Genomic DNA, 21,650 nt, shown 5'->3' with positions numbered 1-21,650 from the left:
TTCTATTTAAAAAGTGAAACTCATATTATACGGATTCATTACACCCAAAGTGAAATATTTCAAGCATTTATTTGTTTTAATGTTCTTTATGGCTTCCAGCTCATGAAAACCCAAAATTCAGTTTCTCAGAAACAAAGCATAGAACTACTTGTGGATGTCTAGACCAGCCACTTCAGCCTATTCTTGACCAGCCACTTCAGCCTATTCTAGACCAGCCACTTCAGCCTATTCTAGACCAGCCACTTCAGCCTATTCTAGACCAGCCACTTCAGCCTATTCTAGACCAGCCACTTCAGCCTATTCTAGGCCAGCCACTTCAGCTGTTTCCAGACCAGCCACATTCAGGATTTTCCTTCCACTTCGATTCTTCAGATTCATAAACTTCCTGAAAAAAAGAATACAATTTAATCCAACTTACTTATCATTTATATCTCATTATTGACATATCCCAGTTTTTAAAGCTTCTGACAAATATTCAAAATTCATCATCATCAGTAAGAGTGAAGTGCTTTATTGTGAATATACAACATATTTTAGTATGAATAAGCGTTCTTCAATATCAGAATTGATTTATACAACTATTTTGCTTATCAGCGCCATAGGGAAAGGGCGTGAATATTGCATGCCCAATAATAAAACTGATAGTGAGGTAGCCTGATAGTTGGGTTTTGGCAATAATAATTTTCTTATCCTTCGATTTCTTTTATTCCAAATTAAGTGGGTAATAATTTGAACTAGGCTTTAAAAAAATACTTTTTATAAGGACTACGGTATACATTGAAATAAAAACATACATTTAGGAAGCCTGTTCATTTTGATTAATGCCAGCCAATGTAATGGGAAGCTGCGACCACCTATCACAGGCAGCCATAGTGTCCTCAAGGAGGGGCTTAACATTCAATTTGAATAAGTCTGACATTTTCCTTGCAAGAGTCATACCAATTATTTCAGAAACTTGATTTTGATGCACAAAGTTGACAAAGTTTTGGCGCAATATATATCATTAAAATATAAAAAGTTTAAACACCCCGCCCCATTGGTCCACGTGTCTCACAGCACCCCGCCCCATTGGTCCACGTGTCTCACAGCACCCCGCCCCATTGGTCCACGTGTCTCACAGCACCCCGCCCCATTGGTCCACATGTCTCACAGCACCCCGCCCCATTGGTCCACGTGTCTCTGTTTATGAGCCCAGTAGCTGCTGCCCTCCCCTCACGCTCCAATCAAGATGTATCTGATATTTCTCCAAGTTGTTCGAAATTAAAAAAGTTTTGTACTTTTAATCATGATTTTGTACATTTTTTGGATTCAATTAATGAGAAACTTCAGATCTGTGGATTTTGAGAAACAGTTTTCAAGTCACCTAATTTAGGGAAAACTCAAAGATGGAACTGCTTTTTGACCGGACCTCAGGGTGAGAGGAGAATGCGCAGGCCTACATTTATTTAGATTAGGTTATGCCAGACCCCCAGAATCTTCAGACAAGACGAGGTCGGAAGAACGGGGCGCCCCCAGGAGACGGGGCTCCAGCCCCTCTATAGAGCCGTTGGTCGGTCAATATCTCCATCCAACCAGCCCATTACAAGTACCCTACCCTCCCCTAAACAATCACTAAAATCACTAAAACTCCATCCACCAGCGTGACCAGCAGGGCTCTGGTGTGGCTGGAACACAAATGGATTTACTAAGTGAAAACCGATTGTATAAATCCAGGTATTAGTATAAAGGACCCCAAATTAATCAAAAATATCAATTAGCCTTGTCAGGGGCTTCAAAATAAGTATTTAAAAGAGGCAATCTTGAAAGTCTCAGTTTAATTTTCTGTTGTGAAAAATATATATCCGTTGCTGCACACAGAAGTGAGTTGAAGAGTCTGTTGCACTAGCTCAACCACAGCTGGGTTATAGAAAACCTGTCCCCAACTGCTCCGCTGGTTATTCAAATGCAATGCGGGAGTGTCGCCACACACCACACACCACACCACACCACACACACCACACACACACACTTTTTATTACCTTCTTCCAGATTGGGGCGCTGGCCTTGAGAGCATTGATGCAGTAGCCCACAGCCTCTTGGGCCTCGCAGCGATGTGGCGAGGAGATCGCTATGGCAACGCTCGCCTCAGCAACCGGAACCAGCCTCCAGTACCAACAACAAACGAAAGTCAAATACTCCAAATACTTAAAAGTATAAGGGCTTTTCCACACTATTTGTCCACATTTACAGTACCACTATATTTTCTTATTTAAATAAGTAGGTAATACTTCAGTAGAAGGTAAATTACATTAACCCCCCCCCGCCAGTATGCAAGATACCCTTAGGTCTGTTTACCCCTCAAGTCAATTCACCCCTCATGTACCGTTTCCCCTCAAGGTGTGTGGACCATAAAGCCTGGGTTCTAGCCTCTCTCTTCAGTACATCAGGGCTGCATGTGTGTCAGGCTTGTATTGGGTTACGGTTGGGTTTGGGTTATTAAGATGACACGAGGGATAGGTTAGGGTTAGTTAGACTGAACTGGAAAGAAAGTTCTACGAAACATTTCTTTGTTTCATAGATATCTGTCACTCCAGATAGATATTCACCAGCAATGATGACCCGTTTTGGCCCCAGTCACGTTCCATGTTAAACATTAATATACGATTTCTTTTTTCATTCATAGGGTTAGCGCACTGCACTGATATATGCTCAAAGTTTTGGCATTGATTTGGGGTTTATACCTCCATCTGTAGGAGATAATAGCAGAAAATAAGGCGGAAGCATACAAATAATAATGTGTGGCTTGCTTTGCAAACACGCTCATAATAATAATAAGTCATCCCAAGAAAGAAGATTGTTGAGCGCTGCCTTGAAGCAGTCACCTAATAGTGGGGCATTATCATAGAATAAGGCCATGTTTCACCCTACAGACCCGAGACGATGCTGGATGCAGATGTGCTTCACCATTGGCCAGCGAGATCTGATGTCACGACACACTGCAGACAGTTCCGATTTGACCATGGGCTCATAGGCTTCGTACTCCAAACGAATCACCCGTCTGCCTTCAAAGTGCTCCCGAGTCGTTCCTAAGGAGCACGCACACACGCACACGCACACACACACACACACACACACACACACACACACACACACACACACACACACACACACACACACACACACACACACACGGCGGGTGAGGGGGTTAGGCATTTCGAAGAGCCAGTGAACCCACTTTATTATACTTTTTTAGTACCGATGTTGTCTAACTGTTATGAGTGTGATAATAAGCGATGTTCTATATGAAATCCAACACACTGTAGTGTTATACTATAGGAAGCCTTACCCTCGGACGCAGGTATTAAATACATCGCTGCTCAGACGGAGCTTCACAATCCACACACACCTTGGCGTTAAACAATAAGTCCACAAAAGCCCAGCTTTCTTGTGGACACCAGTCCACCGCTGCCCAGACAGAGCTCCACCCATCCACACACACCGCCCAGACAGAGCTCCACATACACCGCCCAGACAGAGCTCCACACACACCGCCCAGACAGAGCTCCACACACACCGCCCAGACAGAGCTCCACACACACCGCCCAGACAGAGCTCCACACACACCGCCCAGACAGAGCTCCACACACACCCCCCAGACAGAGCTCCACACACACGTCCACACGGGGAGAATGCCAGAAACATAGGACTTTACCTTTTTTCTCTAAATTCAAGACTTATTTCATTAACAGTGATAAAATGGCATAGATTACTATGTTGATGGTCAATGACCACGTTTCGTAAGGGTTATGGTTAGTAAGTTTAGGGTAGAACTATACACCTAGAGAGGGTGAGGGTTAGCAGGGTCAGGGTAACACTAACCACCTCTATTGAGGGTTGGGGTAATAAGGTTGGGGTGAGGGCAACCCTTCTAGAGGGGTAGGACACTAAGGTTAACGCCACACACCTATGAAGAGGGCCACTGCCCCACAGGAGGGGCTGACGGCTGAGCTGTAGACCCTCTCAATGGACAGTGGCTCTGAGGACAGACCAATCAGGTCCCTGCTCGGCTCCATAGACCCGCCCACTTCCTCCCTGGAGGACATGGAGCTGGGAGGGAGAATGAGGAGGATATAAAACAGTACGGCAGTGTGAGCCACTTGGCCCCAGTGTAGCGCTGTTGACGGGTTAGCAATAGCACAGCGTTGTGGATCATGCTGGCAGTACCACCACCTTGTTGAGCGTGTATAGCATCGTACCGTTAGCCTCCGCTGAGCGGCGGCACCACGGCGACCTCGTCACCGTCCGCAAGGAGGAGGGCCTGGTCGCCGAGGGCAACGTACTGCTGACGGACGGCGAGCACCACCTGGTCCTGCAGAGCAGCGAGGCTGAGAGGGAGACAGAGTTACTAAGGGGACCACGGTTGCTAGGGTAACAATGGTTGCTAACGTAGCAGTGGTAATACCTGGGGTGGAGCTCCAGGAGGAGGGCCCAGAGCTGACAGCTACTAGTTGCCGCCGGCAAGGGCACGACCTCTGACCTGTGACCCGTTAACTCGGCACTCTTAGCAAAGTACAGAACAGTCACCTGGAAACACACACACACACGCAAGGGTTACACAAGTGTGTATACACACACCCACAACCACAACCACACACACACACACACCTTGTCCAACCAAAATATTGCACGTCTTCCGTTGGATTTTATCTGACGGATGGTGAACTGGGTGGCTGTGTTGCTGAGGACCCCAATGTTAGTCTCCTAGAGCTAACTTCGATGTGTTAGCAAACTACAATAAGTTAATTTGTTGATTCAAAATGTAGCCAGCTTGTACAGGCTTAAGGTTATTTCATGCAGGTCACTTAACCGGGCCGGTCATACTCTCAGTCTACGACAGCGGTCGGAGGCGGGCTTGGACTGTTTCTTATAGGTACTGAATATTGTTGTTAGCGACTTTACACATAATAGATAGTACCTAAGGCCTGAGTTAATCCGAACATGGACAGAATAGAATAGCTGGTGTACAGTTGTCCCTTCTGTTGCTACTGTACATAATAATCAGCTTTACGAATAATAATTCATAATGAAGTTGCTTAGTTATGAATGAGGGTTGAATGGGCGGTGGGCCAATGCTGTCACATGTGGTTATGGTTAATATATTATATTCAAATAATTGAAAGCAAGAAAAGGCATTCAAAGCTTAATTTTTTACATACTTTATTTAATTCAAAGCTTATTTGCTGTAACAAACCATAACCATGCATGACAGAGACAGTGATCCCAAAATAGTTGTTCTGCTTTAAACATGGTCATTTGTCATATATGATCGTCAACATAGTAATATGCCATTTTATTGCTTTAAATGAAGTAAAAATAAGCATTATGAAATAAATTACACACCGTGCAGTGTTTGCATTATATGAGTTTAGTTAGGTTTAGCTGGTATTATTTGTAGATATTTGAGGACACTAAGTAATAAGTATTAATTTGTGGTATGAAGCAGTGGTAGTCTTCAAAAGTTAGAGGTTAAATAGTTGAAGAGGTTAAACTCACCCTCGCCGTCATGGAGGCACTTTAATCCTCTCACCCTCGGGAGGACTTTTTACATATACACAAACAATTTCGTTGTCTGAATAAACCAGAAATTACTATATAGTCTATATAAGTGGTACCAACGCTTATGTTTAGATATAATAAGTTTTACACGGTCGCCTTCCGTGTGCTTGTGTCACATGACAATAGTCACGTGAGTGATGAGGTTCTCAGTTATGGCGCGTTCACTTCGCTGGAAAACCAAACATTCTCGCGACGTCGGAAAGTTCTCGTGAACGACACCTAATGACGCGCTTATTTCAATTCTACGTTAGGCAACGTAACCCATCGCCGTTAGCCAATAACAGAGCTGCCCAGTTGGTGACGTGTTGTTTACTAGTGACGCGCATGGACATGGCGGAACATGTCAGTTTTACTCAGTATAAAACAATCAACCATTATATCACATATTACTATTGATTGACGTTGTAACCGTCTGTTGGCACCGACTTTGCTCAGTTTTAAACGTTGTGTACTGGTAAACCATCTCAAGGGCAATCAATAAGGGCAAGTGTAGCCTTCCATTAAGTGGCAATACAATGTGCCTCATAAATAAAAGTAAGGAAGGAAATAAGGCGTTCGAACTTGAAATTGATCCTACTAAGTTCTGACTGGTTTATATCGGATAAAAAAAACCTGCTGTGAAGAACTAACCAACGCAGCGCACATGAACGGTTGCTGTCGGGAACACGCATACGCTTTAGCGTCATCACGGCAGGGCCGTCTCGTTATCACAACAAGGACCATCAACCTGTGTGTTTCCATACCGTAGCAGCTAACCCTATACTTTGTGCAGCAGTAAGACTGTAGTTGATTAACATCAGGAAATTGTTCACTAAAATTATGTTCCAACACAAAAGCATATTACAATATATATATTTTTCCCAATGTATCATTTATTTAATAAAGATGAAGTATAAATAACAACAACAATACAACAAGAAAGAAATCTCTCCAATGTTTAATTTAATTAATAAAGATTAGGCCTCAGTATAAATAACAACAATTCAACAAGAAAATACTCTTCAATGTTTAATTTATTGAGTTAAATAAATTATAATTAGTTAAAAATATATAAATTAGTATAAATAACAATGATTCTTTGATCTCCCTTTAAAGTGCTGACAGTCCTCTCTCCAGATTGGCCGACACCAAGGCGAACCAGCAGCCAATGAAAGAGCAGCGGGGGCGTGAGGGTTTGGCTTTGGCCATGGTTGCTGCGGTGATTGGCCTGAAGCCCTGACACTGTGAGGACTTGATGGATGAAAGACAAGTCTGATCAAACACGCACATATACAACCACCCTGTAACACAATAACACTCCAATTCAACAACAGCAACTCACCTTTTGGTAGACAGTCATCAGGTCTCCGAGAAGGAGCGGGATGAACTGATGCCATGCAGCGTTGCCTTGGTCTGAGCTGAAGTTGGTGGGGCTTGGTTGCCGTGTCCAACTGAAGATGCAGCTCGGCTGATGAGGAAATGGGTTGGAGTCTTTAAAAGTACATTTTAAATGTAGGGTTACCACATTATAAAATGTACAACCATTGCTAGTAAATAGAACTGCTAGCAGTCACGAAATCTGTTCACAGCCCAGGCACCGCCGACACAATGACCAGCCTTTTCAAGCGATTCATGGGGGCACGTCATTACTTCAGCCGGAACTATGCCTTTGACAGGGGCCACAAGGTTCACCATAAGATATTTTTATACTTCCGAAAACACAGGCACACACAGACATACACACAGAGAGAGAGACAGACAGACACACACACACGCATACGCACAAACAAAGATAATAACACACACACAAATACATGCACACACAAAGACACACGCACATAGACACACATACACAGAACACAGAAACTGGTTTAGTACAAAATGCCGTTTATGTGTGATTCTGGACCACCTGCAGGCGAAGTGGTGCATTCCTTTCAAAAACACTTGAATGTGCCATCTCTAACCAACTGCCCTCCCATCTCTCACAAAACAATCTGCTTGACCCTCATCAGTCAGGCTTCAAGACCACACACTCCACTGACTCTGAGCTCTTCTCGTGGTGACTGAGTCACTCCGTGCTGCGAGAGCCTCGTCCCTCTTGGGGACGAGACCCTGAACCAGCAGATCCTACTCGCCACTCTGGCTGAACTCTGCATCGCTGACTCTGCGCTATCCTGGTTCACATCCATGACGAATCGCACCTATCAGGTCACATGGAATGGCTCCAAACCCTGCATTCTTGACACTGGTGTCCCTCAAGGCTCTGTACTGGGACCCCTTCTGTTCTCCCCTATAATACTAGCTCATTGGGCTCTGTAATCACACCACACGTTTTTCCCCATCATTGCTATGCTGACTACACTGTATTCCTCTCTTTCCCCTCTTACGACAGCACCCTGATTGCAGCACTCACCCCAGAATGTCTGGTAGACATCAGCACTTGGACGACTGCCCATCACCTGAAGATTAACCTTGACAAGACTGAGCTCCTCCTTATACCAAGGAAAGATTGCCCACACATGGACCTACTGGTCACTGTCGAGAACATCGCTGTATCTCCATCACCAACCGCGAGAAACCTTGGTGTGGTACTGGACAATCAGTTATGCTGCAACGCGAACATCACGGCGATGACCCGATCCTCCACTGGCTCCCTGGAGCAGCTTGTATCAGATTCAAGATGATGGTACTGGCCTACAAGACGGCTAATGGAACAGCCTCTGCCTACCCCCAAGCATTGACCACCGTTGCAGACCACACATCCCTACTCTAGTACCATCTTATCCTAGCTATCTTTGTTGTATTCGGGGAATGGGTTTACCTAACGATTGTCAGTGCTTTGCACTTGGTTCTATAAACATCTTTACTGTACAGACAGCGATATATTGTTTCTCCTTCTACTGACAAATGTACTTTTTGTAACTTTTTGTCTGCTAAATGCCCTAAATGTAAATGGCGCATTACGCTTAATAGCAATTACTGTTTTTTTACACTGGCGTCATGGAAGGCGATATATACACAAAAAAACGTTGTACACATGTTAAAGAGCCAGTGCACCAACTGTTTCAGAAAGAATTCAAACATTGTAATAAAAAATACATTTAGTTGAATTTTCACATTTAAACGTGGTGATTGGTCTTATATCATCGTCAACAAACTAATCTATGCCATTTTATTAAATGGCATGGATTTTTATGCTTTAGATTTTTAATGGCATTCACTTTATTTAATTGGTTACATATTTCAGTAACAGTGATAAAATGGCATAGATTACTATGTTGACGATGACATAAGACCAATGACCTTGTTTAAAACGAAAGAAAAGTGGTTTTGGGTTCACTGGCCCAAATTTCTAGTTCTAAGCATTCATTCAATTGACACTGTGACCTTCTAAGCCAAACCTTCACACACCTCTTAAGGGGTTGGAGACCTATGTTCCCCATCTAGTTTCCAGTCCTTGACCATTTCTCAAGTGTCATTGTAATTTTTTTAATATTGAAAGATTTTGTTTCCGCATCAGTCTTGCACTTTTATTTACAGAAACATGACAAACAACCCGTTTGACTGACTAAGCTTTTGTGCCTAAAAAAATATTACCAATGCGGAATAATACTACTTAACTCTATAATAACAATAGGTACTGAATACCTAATTACCATTTACAACAAAATAATTATTGTATTACTTGTAATTACACCATTCAGTCACAAGTATGATCACTGATTAGGTCACAGTTCTACTACCTTATACTCCTTTTCGTGCGACTTTTTACATTCTTCATCAGCTCTGGACAACTCCTACAAATGGAAATGATACACAGACAGCTTTATATTATAGTCGTACGATTCGAAGAACTGTACACAGCACTACTAGTCATAGTACCAGAGAATGTGGTAGTACTAATATTAGAAGGACTCTGTCCCCACCTGCTGGTAGACCACCGACAGCAGATTGAAGGCGTCGCCTTGAAGCTGCCGCAGACAGTTCAGTCTCCCTGACGTCATCGAAGTAGAATTGGATAAGGGAGGGTTTGGGAGCCGCAGTAGTGCTGGGAAATATAGGATAAAGATACTGAATATGTAAAAGTGAATATGAATTGTTGATATTATAATGATCCATTTTACATTTAAAAAAAAGCGATTCTTAAAAGTACCTTTACTTCATAAATAATACATACATTTATTATAAAGAAATACTTACTTGCTGTTAAAATTTTGTACAGTAGGCCTAGTCCCATTTTTGACATTAAATCAAATGTAGTAAGCCGATTATATGTTAATAAAAAAAAGCATACAATTACTTATACTTGTAATACTTTAAATACCAAGTAGAAAATTAAATATAAAAAATGATAAAATATTAGGAAAATAAGACTAAATATGTCACGTTTAACATAATATAAAAATGAACACTCGTACTTCAAAATAAAAGCCGTAAATGAAGCTGCTACAGGGGAGAGTATCTTATAGAAGCAGATCATCCACGTCACGGAATTCTCCGTAAGCCTCTTGACTCATTTTACCAACAAACAGAAATAAAGTAAACATAGTTTGTTTAGTATTTGTGCTTACATGCATCTTTTAATGCAGTTATAAGTGTTCCGTTTAAATTAGTTTTACAAATATTCCCGAATGGTGACAAGGTTTTAGGATAAGGTTCCAAGGTGATAGGGTGGGGGCTATATGCTGAGTAGAGGCTGTGTGTAGGTACTAACCCTACACCCCAAAATGGTGCTCCCCTCACCTTTAATGCTTGGTAAACCTACACCAGTTGGCCCTTTAAAATAATAAATACTCGACTAGTTAACTTATACCAAACCTAGGCAGAGAAAGAGTGAGTAATCTATGTTGACTCTAATATATGATTAGGATTGCTTTCAAAACACAACATGAAACCTTGAAATATTCATATTACTTTAATTGTCACCATGGCTACCTTGTAATATTCAGAGGAAAAATGTTGATAGATATCAACATTTACTTTCATTCAACATAATATATTCTTATCACATTTCTATTCATCATTTTTTTTTTTATATGCCGATTCATGCAATTGTATTGTCTCTTTAAAATAAACCACCCTATTAAGTGCATCTTGAGTCATTTTCTCTTAAGTTACAAATGCTATTTTGAGACCAGGAAGCGATGAGACCTGGTCGACCGGGAGGTTAAAGGGGTTTGATGATGAAGGTCTTGTGTCTTACATGGTTTGGTACATTGTGTTCATAATTAGATTGTGTTTTCAACAAGAGAGGAGCTAGTGTTAGCGGCGTGCGGCCACGGCGCTGTAGGCGGTGCGTGCGGCCCACAGCGCCGCCGCCTGCAGGCCGTACTGCAGAAGGACCGCACCCACCCCCCGGTACAGACAGGCCCCGCCCACCGCTGTGACCGCGGGCTCCGGGGCTCCGCGGCCCCCGGTTAGCACGCCAGCGCTAGCGCCGGTCAGCGCGTCGTGCAGGCCGTCGTATTGAGTGTTGATGGGAAGCACCACCCCGCCCCCCGCCGCAAGATAGGCCAAACCCCCAGCCAGGGAGGCCACGCCCCCGTCGGTGTCGTCCACGATGGTGCGTGTGCCCTGTACCAGGAGGCGGTGCAGGGCGGTCTCCAGGGGATACAGGGCCACGTCCGCCGCCAGCGACGCCACCAGTGACGCCGCCAGCTCGGCAAAGTGGCCGTCCACCGCTGTCTCTGCGCTGCTAGCGCTAACGATGCTCCCCTGATCGTCATGGAGACCAGTGTTCTCCATCGCAGCCTTCTTCCTGGCAGCGGTCCGGGACAGGAAGTAGCGTATCAGGGCAGTGATGGCGGTCTGTAAAGTGGTAAGCAGTGCGTAGCGCAGGAGGGAGTGGAGCAGCGCAGGCGCTAGCAGGCGGCGGAAGGGGAGGAGCCTGCGTTGAGGGAGGAGCCTAGGACCCAGCAGCCGAGCCACGCCCTCTCGTAGACACTCCAGAGGGCCGGGTGGTTCACGTACCACCTCACTCTTTAGATAAAACACATCAACGGCTCTTCAGAAATAAAACTATAGACACTCATACATTAAATCTCTTAAAAAAATAACACACTTTATATCAGTAGTTTGGCTTCGGGGCCAACATTTTCCCATCGTAGATAAGTCGTGACCCACCTTTATACAAAAAGCTTGGTTTAGTGGTCAAACCAAGCAAATCGATTTCTCAAAAATGGGCTGGTAAACACGAATACACAATGACATCATGACCTTTTGTAAGCATAAATAAACAAAGATTTTAATCCCTGCCTTCAAAGCACATTACACTAGCACTAGAACTATTTAGGGATTTTTCTCGTTCTATATAGAAGTATCGATTTTTTTGGAGCACACACTCTGCGACACATTCAGAACAAGTCCACAACCTACTTTTGGGTCGCGACCCATCAGTTGAGACACACTGCTTTATATTATACTTTACATTCAACATCTTCCAAATAGTACAAATTCAGTGAGTCATATTTTGAAGTACCAAATAAGACCACACAACGAACAATGAGCTTTATATTATAATACATTATAGTAAGTGTCAAGTGTGTGCATACGTAATAGCATGTATGTTAACCAACCTGCACGGTTTCCACAAGGCTGGCTGCATAGAACGGCAGCGCGACCATGACTGTCAAACTGAGAGAGAGCAGTTCATATTATTATACCAAAATATACTTATATTACCAATACTTACCTGAGAGATGACGATACTCATTGGATAATGATACTTAAAAAAAACATCATGATAATAATAATATAGTAGTCTTTATCAGAATAATAGACTACTACTCATAATATTATAATAAGATGAAAGTACTACTAACAATATACTTCTACTGATAATACTAACCATGATAATAGTCTACTTCTACTACAAATTATAATATACTAAATCTAATAATACTAGTATAGTCAATCAATCAATCAATAATTGTGATAGTACTTTTCTTAATATAGTAAATATAATACAAAAATAATAAACTCATAATATTAATTCTAAGAAAACTTAAAATAACATGAAAAATACTATTCATAATACTCATACACTAACAATACCTAATTAAATATACTACTACCCATAATAATAATGTAGATTAGGACTACTACTAATACGCTAATGTTACCTATCATAATATTCAAGTACTTGTATACAAATCTTAATAAAAAGAACTACTACTTTTTATAATATAGTAATTATAATAGTACTCATACTACAAATACTAATATAATATACTATACTAATAATACTAATATCACTCACCAACTACTACTATTACTAATAACTATGAATACACTAACACTAATAATAATATACACATAAATAATAATATAATTACAATGAATCATGATACTAATAAAAATAATATACATCATAATTACATACTAATACAAATCATACTACTACTCTTATAATGAAGAATTATATATATATATATATATATATATATATATATATATATAAGCGCTGTCAGCGTTATTAACGGCGTTAACGCAAACCAATTTTAACGGCGTTAAAAATTATCGCGCGATTAACGCAATTGTTCTATTTAAAAAAAAAAAAAAAAAACTAAATATATATATTTTTTCTTTGGCTCAAAACATAGAAGCAGTAGGCTGACTGCTATGTTCAAATGACATTATAGGCTATAGGCTCTTTTTTTGTATCGTCCTGTTTTGATCAGTATATGCCAATGTTGTTATCAATAAAAAATCATTTGCACAAGGCAAGCCGATGCACTTCACCATGTTGATAAGATAATTAAAATGAGAAGAATTATGGGACAAAAAAATCAAGGGATATTTAGCATAGAAAAATAATTTGCGATTAAACGTGAGTTAACTATGACATTAATGCGATTAATCACGATTAAATATTTTAATCGCTTGACAGCTCTAATATATATACATATATATACACACACACACATATATATATATATATATACATACACACATATATATATATATATATATATATATATATATATATATACACACATACACCAGTGGCGGCTGGCGGTTTTTAAAGTGAGGGAGGAAGGACTGCGCGCTTGGTTGCCATTTGACCTGCTTGCACTGTTGGTGGCGTATGATGGCATAGGTATGTGAGACTCAAGTTGCGTCAGGGTGTTTTGGTGAACTACAAAAATAGCAGGAGGGATAACTTGGAAATGGGCTACAAGGGCAGAAGGAAAGGATGCAAAGCCAATTAGTCAAATGAGGCCTAATCTTGATGTGTAAAACTAAATAAAGAAATCTTGGCCTATCATTGGGCCTATTTTTGCCCTCAAGGACTGAAGCTATTGGTGGTCTTTTGGCTATGTTTATTTTCAGCTACAATTGTTTGACAAAAATGAAGACACAAGACTAAAAGTGATTCCATTTAAAATGCATCATGCTCTGAATCATTCACTAACATCCTTTCCACAATATCAAACAGAACGTTCAGAGTAACAAACAAAAAAAAGAAAAGTTGTTTGTTTTGCAAAGATATCAGCAACCTGGTCATACCAAACTGGATCTTTGAAGTGATTACAGAATTACGTTGTGTGTAGCTCCACGTTTTCTGCACCCTTTCAGACGGCTTGGTAACCAAATGGAGGAGTGCCAAAAATTGGTAGGCTCAGCTCGGCTATTTCGGGACCTTGCCCGACTTTTTGCGGTGGAAACGGCAATATAAGCGAACCGAGCCGCACCGAACCGCAACTCTCGGTGGAAACGCCAATATAAGCCAACAGAGCCGCAACGTACTGCAACGAACAGTAGCGAAGCACTTTGACATGGGATAACAGTGTTTCATATAGTGTATATAAATTAGACCACCATGCCTTTTTATCGTGGTCCCTGTGCCTCTCCCACAGCAGTGCATCAGACGGCCCATCACGTTCAGAAACATCAAACTGGTGTGTATATCCATTCTATCTGACTCCCTAGCGACCAACCTCGCCACCCACCCCCCTACCAAACAGTTGATGGCATGGTGGAACACTACAACCATGCACTCTCTCTCAGCCTGGACTTTGTAGCTCCTCTCACCACATGCTACGTGTCATTCTCTCGTCCCGTCCCCTGGTTGACCCCTGAGCTCCGCAGGATGAAGACCACAGGACGTAGGCTCGAGAGATGATACAGAAGATCCGGCCTCATTGTCTATCGTGAAGAATTTAAAGAACACGTCGCAAACTACAAAGAAGCCCTTTCCTAGGCAAAAAAAAGGCATTACTCCACACTCATCAGTAACCAACAAAACACCCCAAACTGCTCATCTCCACCATCAACCACCTTCTTCATTCTCCCGATTCCACTAAACCCTCAGATGCTCCTGACCTGGAATTCTTCCAGCAGAAAGTGGCAGCCAACTACAGGCAGCTCCAGTCTCCTGGGTTCTCCCCTAGCCCCACACTGCCACAACAAGATTCTCACCCCTCAGCTGCTTGTTCACATCAGTGCTGCCTATCTGACTTCTCTCCACTGGATGCTGACCAGCTGAAAAAATGTGCCAGGACTTCAGCCATCAGTCTGGATCTGATGCCCACCAACCTGGTTAAGGCCTGTCTTCCCATCTTCTGCAAACAAGTGGAAAACATCATAAATGCATCTCTGGCTTCTGGTGGAGTACCATCCAGCTTTAAAATGGTGGCAGTCATTCCCACTCTCAAAAGGCCAGGCTCATACCCGGACGAACCAACAACTATCGTCCAATCTCCAACCTCCCTTTCCTCAGCAAAATACTGGAAAGAGCAGTGGCTGCCCAGCTCCAACACCACATGTCCCACCATATGCTCTTCCAACCCTTCCAATCTGGTTTCAGAGCCCACCATAGCACGGAGACAACCCTCATCAAAATGACCTGTTTCTTTGTGACGACAAGGGCCATCCTCATCTTCCTTGACCTTTCTGCAGCCTTTGACACACTCTCGCACACCATCCTACTCCATTGCCTCTCTGAGGTCATCGGCACAGCAGTGTCCTGGTTCAGGTCCTACCTCACAGACCGGAAACAATTCTTCACCCTCAATGGCTCCACCTCTGATCCGGCACCTGCCCATCAGGGCGTGCCCCAGGGCTCGGTTCTTGGTCCCCTGCTGTTTACCATCTACATGCTGCCCCTAGGTCATATCATCCGGAAACATGGACTCAACATCCACTGTTATGCCGACGTTAAAAAAAAACAGGGGGAAAATACATACATCTGTAAACATCAAGGGCCAAAGACGTGCTTTGAATTCACAAACATACACAACCATTTTGGGCGGTCATGAGTCAGACACATGCGCTGCAGATCTTTGAGACACATTCCTCATTTCCTGGTTACAACCATATAAGGACTAAAATAATCCGAATAAAACAGAAACGAAAGAACGCAAAACACTGCGTGGGACATACATACTAAAGCGTAGGGGCATTTTACACCCCATTTAATGCTGGACATTTAACTGCAATTAAAGAATAACACGTCAATCCCACCAACACAACTAGTCAACTGCCTACAGGAACTCAAATTATGGATGACCACAAACCTGTTCAAACTCAAATGTAACAGGACAGAGCTCTTGGTGGTGGCCCCTGCATCACTGTTCAGGAAGGTTGGAGACCTGGCCCTGGTTGTGGACAGGTGCTCCATTTCCCCACCTCCTGAGGTGCGCAACGTGGGCGTCATCCAGGACTCGACTCTTTCCTTCCGGTCCCACATCAAGAACATCACCAAATCCGCCTTCTATCACCTCAGAAACATCTCATGACTCCGGCCTTCACTCACATTCAGTAACCGAGACACTCATCCTCGCCTTCATCACCTCCCGTCTGAATTACTCCAACGTTGTCCTGCCCACCAAGGCCCTTAGCAGGCTCCAATACGCCTAATATTCTGCTGCCAGGGTTCTAACAAACACAAAGCCCTGGCAGCATATTACTCCCATCTTCCAACAGATCCACTGGTTACCAGTAAAGTCATGCATCATCTTCAAAATCCTCCTACTCACCTACAAATCTCTCCATGGACTCTCACCCCAATACATCACAGATTTCCTTACCCCCTACACTTAAGTCACGCTCCCTGCAGTCCTCTGACAAGGGCCTGCTGGCAATCCCCCCCCGACATATTGCGGACCTTTGGGGACAGGGCATTCTCTGCCAATGCCCCAAAACTCGGTAAAGCCTACCGATCCACATCTGCTCTGCCCCATCCCTGCCCCAGTTCAAAAAGCACCCCAAAACATCTCTTCACCAATTCAGGCGCTATATAAATTATTATTATTATTATCATTATTATTATTATTTTGTGTCATCAGCAACATTGTACGTTCCTTTGTTCCGAACTGTCGTCACAGCATCATAACGTTACTCATTTTTCATACATGTACATCTCATTTCCTCTACAGCTCTAAGAACTACTCTCTAACGTTCCATTAATCTATGGGAAATCCTGGATGCTATGGTAAGCGATCGAGTTCAGTGGCATCAGTCATCGACGACTTGGCTTTCGCGGGTGTAGGTAAACGTTTCCATGGTAACAGCGAGGTCCACCAATCAAAGACGTTGTGTTACACTTTAGGATTATGAGTAGTGAACTGTTTTCAAATGACATCGCGAATAAAACATATTTTTCTAAAAACTAGATCTTAACGTCTTTAACTTATGGTTTCTACAGGAGCACATACCATTGATTCACAATATAACAGCACCTTGTAAGTTTACTTTGGTTGGTTATGACATTATGGCTTTTAATCAATACCTCTATTGAGTAAATGAATGGGATTTTTACTTCAGAAACCACAATGTTGCGCTCTACACACATACCGACACTAAGCTTACTACTAATGAAATTTTTTTTTTTTTTTTACCCTTTGAGAAGGAAGTGTCCAGCGACTTGCTTGAAGGTCCATCGATGAGGAAGCTCTCTTTAACAAACAATGCAGAAATTAATAATGAACCATTACAGTTAGTACAATCCTGAATTACTATTAATTAAATAAATAAGTAATCAATTATTAATGAACTATATTAAAAAGACATAACTATTAAGAACAGTACATAAATAAATAAATAATAAACTATTAAAACTCTGCCAATAAGACAGGAGGGTTATTGACAGTTAACTATCAATTAAATCTATTTAAAGTGTTATTGTTAGCAACTATGAGATTATAAAATGATTTTACACCTGTTTTCTCTAAATTAAATGTTACAAAATGGCAGATTACTATGTTGATCATATAAGACATATCACCACATTTAAAACAATTATTCATCATCTTTTTATAATTACTATTAATTAACTATTACAGTAAATACACAAAACACAGTAATTAATAATGAACTATTAATAGACTATAAGGGACAGTTCAGTAATGAATGATTAACTCTTGGAGATTTGATAATGAACTATTTGAGAGGCAGTACAGTAATTTAGTTGACAAATTAACCCTATAGTATTCCCATAATACTGTTGTGTATAGTTCATATTTTCGTTTATATTGTATACTTATATATATATATTTTCGTTTATATTTTAGTATTACTGGAGTTGATATTGTATTTAATATCGCTGTATTGTTTTATAGATTATTGTGTAGTTCATATAGTAGTATTACTGTATAGATAATTTACTGTCCATTTTGTATTGCAATATTACTGTATTGTTCAAATGTTTATTCTAGATTTACTACATCATTCTTATACCCTTTATTGCAGTATTTCTGTATATCTTATTTTGTGTTCTTTATATACTGCACTGTAATAAAATACTGCAATGACTGCAGTATTATTCCCTGGGCACCCTTGTAAAAGAGATTTTAAAATCTCAATGGGACTTCACCTGGTTAAATACAGGAAAAATAAAATAAAGTAAAATGACTGCGGTACTACTCACCGCGGCAGCCCGCAACACTCACTGAGGAGCCCCTCGGCCCCCAGAGAGATGCCCTGCACTAGGAAGGTACTGCCCATCCCCTTCCACAGCGCCTTAGGACCCTGTAACCATGACGACAACATCATAATGACATCACCCTGGAGGAGGGAGGTACTGCCCATCCCCTTCCACAGTGCCTTAGGACCATGTTACCATGACGACTACCACTTCATTACCTTGGGCAGTAACATTACTTTCACCCTCTGAGTAATAAATACAATAACATAAACGACCATAGGGTTAATAAATACAATAACATGAATGATTTAGCGTTAAGGGTTATATATATATATATATATATATATATATATATATATATATATATATATATATATATATATATATATATATATACACACATGTGTATGTGTAGTCAGTATATGTGAATGTGTATTTAGTCTGTCATTCCTTAATTTTTCTATTGAGTATGTGTGTATTCAGTATGTGTATATTGTGTGTATTCAGTGTGTTTCTATTCAATGTGAATCAAAGCCCACAATTGTTGCCAATTGGTGGAAATTCTATTTGTTTGAAAACCTAACAAATCTCAATAAAGAATGATGGATTATGTATTGCTTACCTGGGTCTTGCCCACATGGTACATCACCGTGACAACGGTGAATGGAGACAGGTGCTGGCAGCGAGCATGGTAATTAATCTACAAAATGAAAAAGAAATGCACTGAGGTATGTAGTTTATTATTGACAATGCAATTTGTATAATTTCATACAGAAAGAAGTTACCGTGAACAAAAATAAACTTAATTTTATCTTAAAGCAAAGTGAACTTACCTGACACTGTCGTCGAATCACAACGCAGGGATGAGCTAGCACGTTTTCTGTGAACAGACTATAGAAAGACAGAATACATGAGCGTGTGTATGTATATAAGGTGTGTGTATAGAGAGAGACACACACAGAGACAGACAGACCGAATGTACCTGACAAGGCCGATACCGAAACCAGCGAAGCGATCCAGCTGATCTGAGAAATAAGAATTCTTATCAGCTGTTGGATATTATTCATTTAAAGTTATGGACAACAGGCATCTGAAATGTACTTCTAATTATGTTATTGAGGGTTATAAAATGAATCCATTGAAAGCTCACGTCCTTTCAGTCCGACAATTTCCTTCTATTCCATAAGGCTGATTTAACGGTGGAGTCTTATTATCCTTCTTGCTACCGAATCAAGTTGGTGGCCTCTTACTTACACACGTGGCCCAAAATGTACAATGGCATTATGCAGTGTGCCGATCAATCAGTGTGTGTGACTACCGATGGATTGGCTTTCGGACAATTGAACCACACCACTATAATCATGAGTCTTTCCAGGAGTTGAGAGGCACAAAAATGTAGTTTGAAATTTTCAGAACAAGATTTTTGGTAAGTCCAAATGTAACTAGAAAAAGATGCATTTCCTGCAGAAGATGCGGTGAGTGCTGTAGTACAAAGTGAGGTTAAAAATATTTTTTAATAAAGCCCCATAGATTAAGACATAGAGAAACGTTAAATGGCTTAAATCAAGTGAAGGGATAGTTGAGCGCTGCACGCAGCACTCACCTAATTATGGTTATTATAATATCCAGTAGTCCTTCACAATTATTTTTTTTATGTTCATCAACACACAGTACTCTTACTTCATCCATAGTGGTAACCAACAAGGAGGGGGTCATGTTATCCCAGTGTTTATGGGATATATTTGTACGCGAAATGCACCACACACCATGGAGTTATAAAACCAGTGCTGGAGAAGCATTAACCTCTTGCTGTTCACTTTTGTTTACTTTTTGCAAAACAAAATCAATGAATGGGTACTTGTTCATGTAGAGAAATGGAGAGGATTTTTTGATGTTACCTACATTTATTATTATTCATTGATGTTTAAGCATGTCTCTTTTCATATACTACATTACATTTCGTTAATGTTTGTGACCCCAAGATGTCAAATTATAAAATACCAGTATATTTTCTTGAGGATAGCTGATCAAAGCGACTTTTGTGTAACTGAAGAATCTTTTTTTGATAGCTGAAAATATATGTTTGACAATATCGCCAACCCTAACTAATGAAAGGGTTAGGGTTATGTACTGTAGAGCTAAAGAGCTAAAACTCCTACCAAACCATATGCCTATAATCTAATATAACTATAACCTGGTTCAGTAGTACTATACCTACCATATACTAGGGTTACATGTAAATACTACTCGGATCTCCTCTAGGCTGCTAGGTTACCTACCCGGACCTCCTCCAGTCCTCGAGCTAGGCTAAGCTAGGCAAGGCTACGCTACGCTATTCACCCGGAGCTCCTCTAGTCCTCGGGCTAGGCCAGCCCAGGCTTATCATCTGGTCCCCCTTCGGCCCTCAGCTAGGGCTAGGCTAGGCTAGGCTAGGCTAGGTTAATCAACAGGACCTCCTCTCGTACTCAGGCTAGGCTAAGCTATGCTAATCACTTGGACCTCCTCCAGTCCAGAGGCTAGGCTAGGCTAACCCACGGCATATCCGCTAGTACGCAGGTTATGCTAGGCTAACCTGCCAGACCTCCTCCAGTACTCACCGGTCGACCCGCCCGCAGGCTGCGGTTCCTCTCCGCCGTCCCCGCAGTGAGTCGGTGTCCGCTCCCCGGTGTGCAGGTTCCGGCTACCCGGGATGTCTGGTGGCGTGGTCACCCAGTGCTGTAGGTCGGAAGAGCTGCTGCCGCCAAATGACCTTCCGCCGTAGAGCGGCTCGTCCCGGCCCCGGTAACCGGCGAGGCCGTCGAAGCTGTCGGGCCGACGGGACGACATGGCCCGCTCGAGGTCCAATAAACCAACCGCTCCGACACTATCACGACCCCTCGGTATCTCCACACAATTTGCCACACAAAATGAAGGTTAGACGATTAGCATCGAAAACGATGTCATACTAATCAGTTTAACTTCAATAGTCTTAACGTTTCTCTTGTTTTCTAAAAACAAACCGAGCTGTCAAATATACCGGAAACGGAAACAATGTCAGAGAGTCGGAGCCAGCTGACAGCGGAGAAGATGTTTTGAAATATTAAAATGCTCATATGATATATGTTAAGGTTTTTTATTATGATAGATCATTTTTTAATAAAATATATTAATTTTATAATGTTTTCGAGCTTCTTGAAAGTACGTTATCAAGGAAATGTATTATTATTTTAAC

At 41.6% G+C, this 21,650-nt stretch overlaps 3 protein-coding genes across 3 annotated transcripts; all 3 read right to left on the bottom strand.

Annotated features, from left to right (window-relative positions):
* Positions 1-50: 50 nt before the first annotated feature.
* On the bottom strand, positions 51-5,700 carry LOC115531884 (molybdopterin synthase catalytic subunit). The gene is made up of 7 exons (XM_030341208.1): positions 5,533-5,700; positions 4,442-4,563; positions 4,236-4,364; positions 3,944-4,086; positions 2,912-3,065; positions 2,019-2,142; positions 51-385 (listed from the first exon to the last, which is right to left on the bottom strand). Exons 4-7 carry the CDS (start codon positions 4,080-4,082, stop codon positions 317-319), a joined length of 486 nt encoding a protein of 161 aa, XP_030197068.1. The 5' UTR covers positions 4,083-4,086; positions 4,236-4,364; positions 4,442-4,563; positions 5,533-5,700; the 3' UTR covers positions 51-316.
* Positions 51-5,761, bottom strand: mocs2 (molybdenum cofactor synthesis 2). The gene is made up of 7 exons (XM_030341210.1): positions 5,533-5,761; positions 4,442-4,563; positions 4,236-4,364; positions 3,944-4,086; positions 2,912-3,065; positions 2,019-2,142; positions 51-385 (listed from the first exon to the last, which is right to left on the bottom strand). Exons 1-3 carry the CDS (start codon positions 5,542-5,544, stop codon positions 4,238-4,240), a joined length of 261 nt encoding a protein of 86 aa, XP_030197070.1. The 5' UTR covers positions 5,545-5,761; the 3' UTR covers positions 51-385; positions 2,019-2,142; positions 2,912-3,065; positions 3,944-4,086; positions 4,236-4,237.
* A 4,712-nt stretch (positions 5,762-10,473) lies between these two features.
* On the bottom strand, positions 10,474-21,482 carry slc25a46 (solute carrier family 25 member 46). The gene is made up of 8 exons (XM_030341205.1): positions 21,037-21,482; positions 19,422-19,464; positions 19,273-19,330; positions 19,062-19,139; positions 18,443-18,543; positions 17,415-17,471; positions 12,150-12,207; positions 10,474-11,553 (listed from the first exon to the last, which is right to left on the bottom strand). Exons 1-8 carry the CDS (start codon positions 21,263-21,265, stop codon positions 10,837-10,839), a joined length of 1,341 nt encoding a protein of 446 aa, XP_030197065.1. The 5' UTR covers positions 21,266-21,482; the 3' UTR covers positions 10,474-10,836.
* Between the last annotated feature and the right edge of the window lie 168 nt (positions 21,483-21,650).

The sequence above is a fragment of the Gadus morhua genome, chromosome 19 (genome assembly GCF_902167405.1).
Source record: "Gadus morhua chromosome 19, gadMor3.0, whole genome shotgun sequence".
NCBI lineage: Eukaryota > Metazoa > Chordata > Actinopteri > Gadiformes > Gadidae > Gadus > Gadus morhua.
This window is presented reverse-complemented; position numbering and strand designations above follow the sequence as displayed.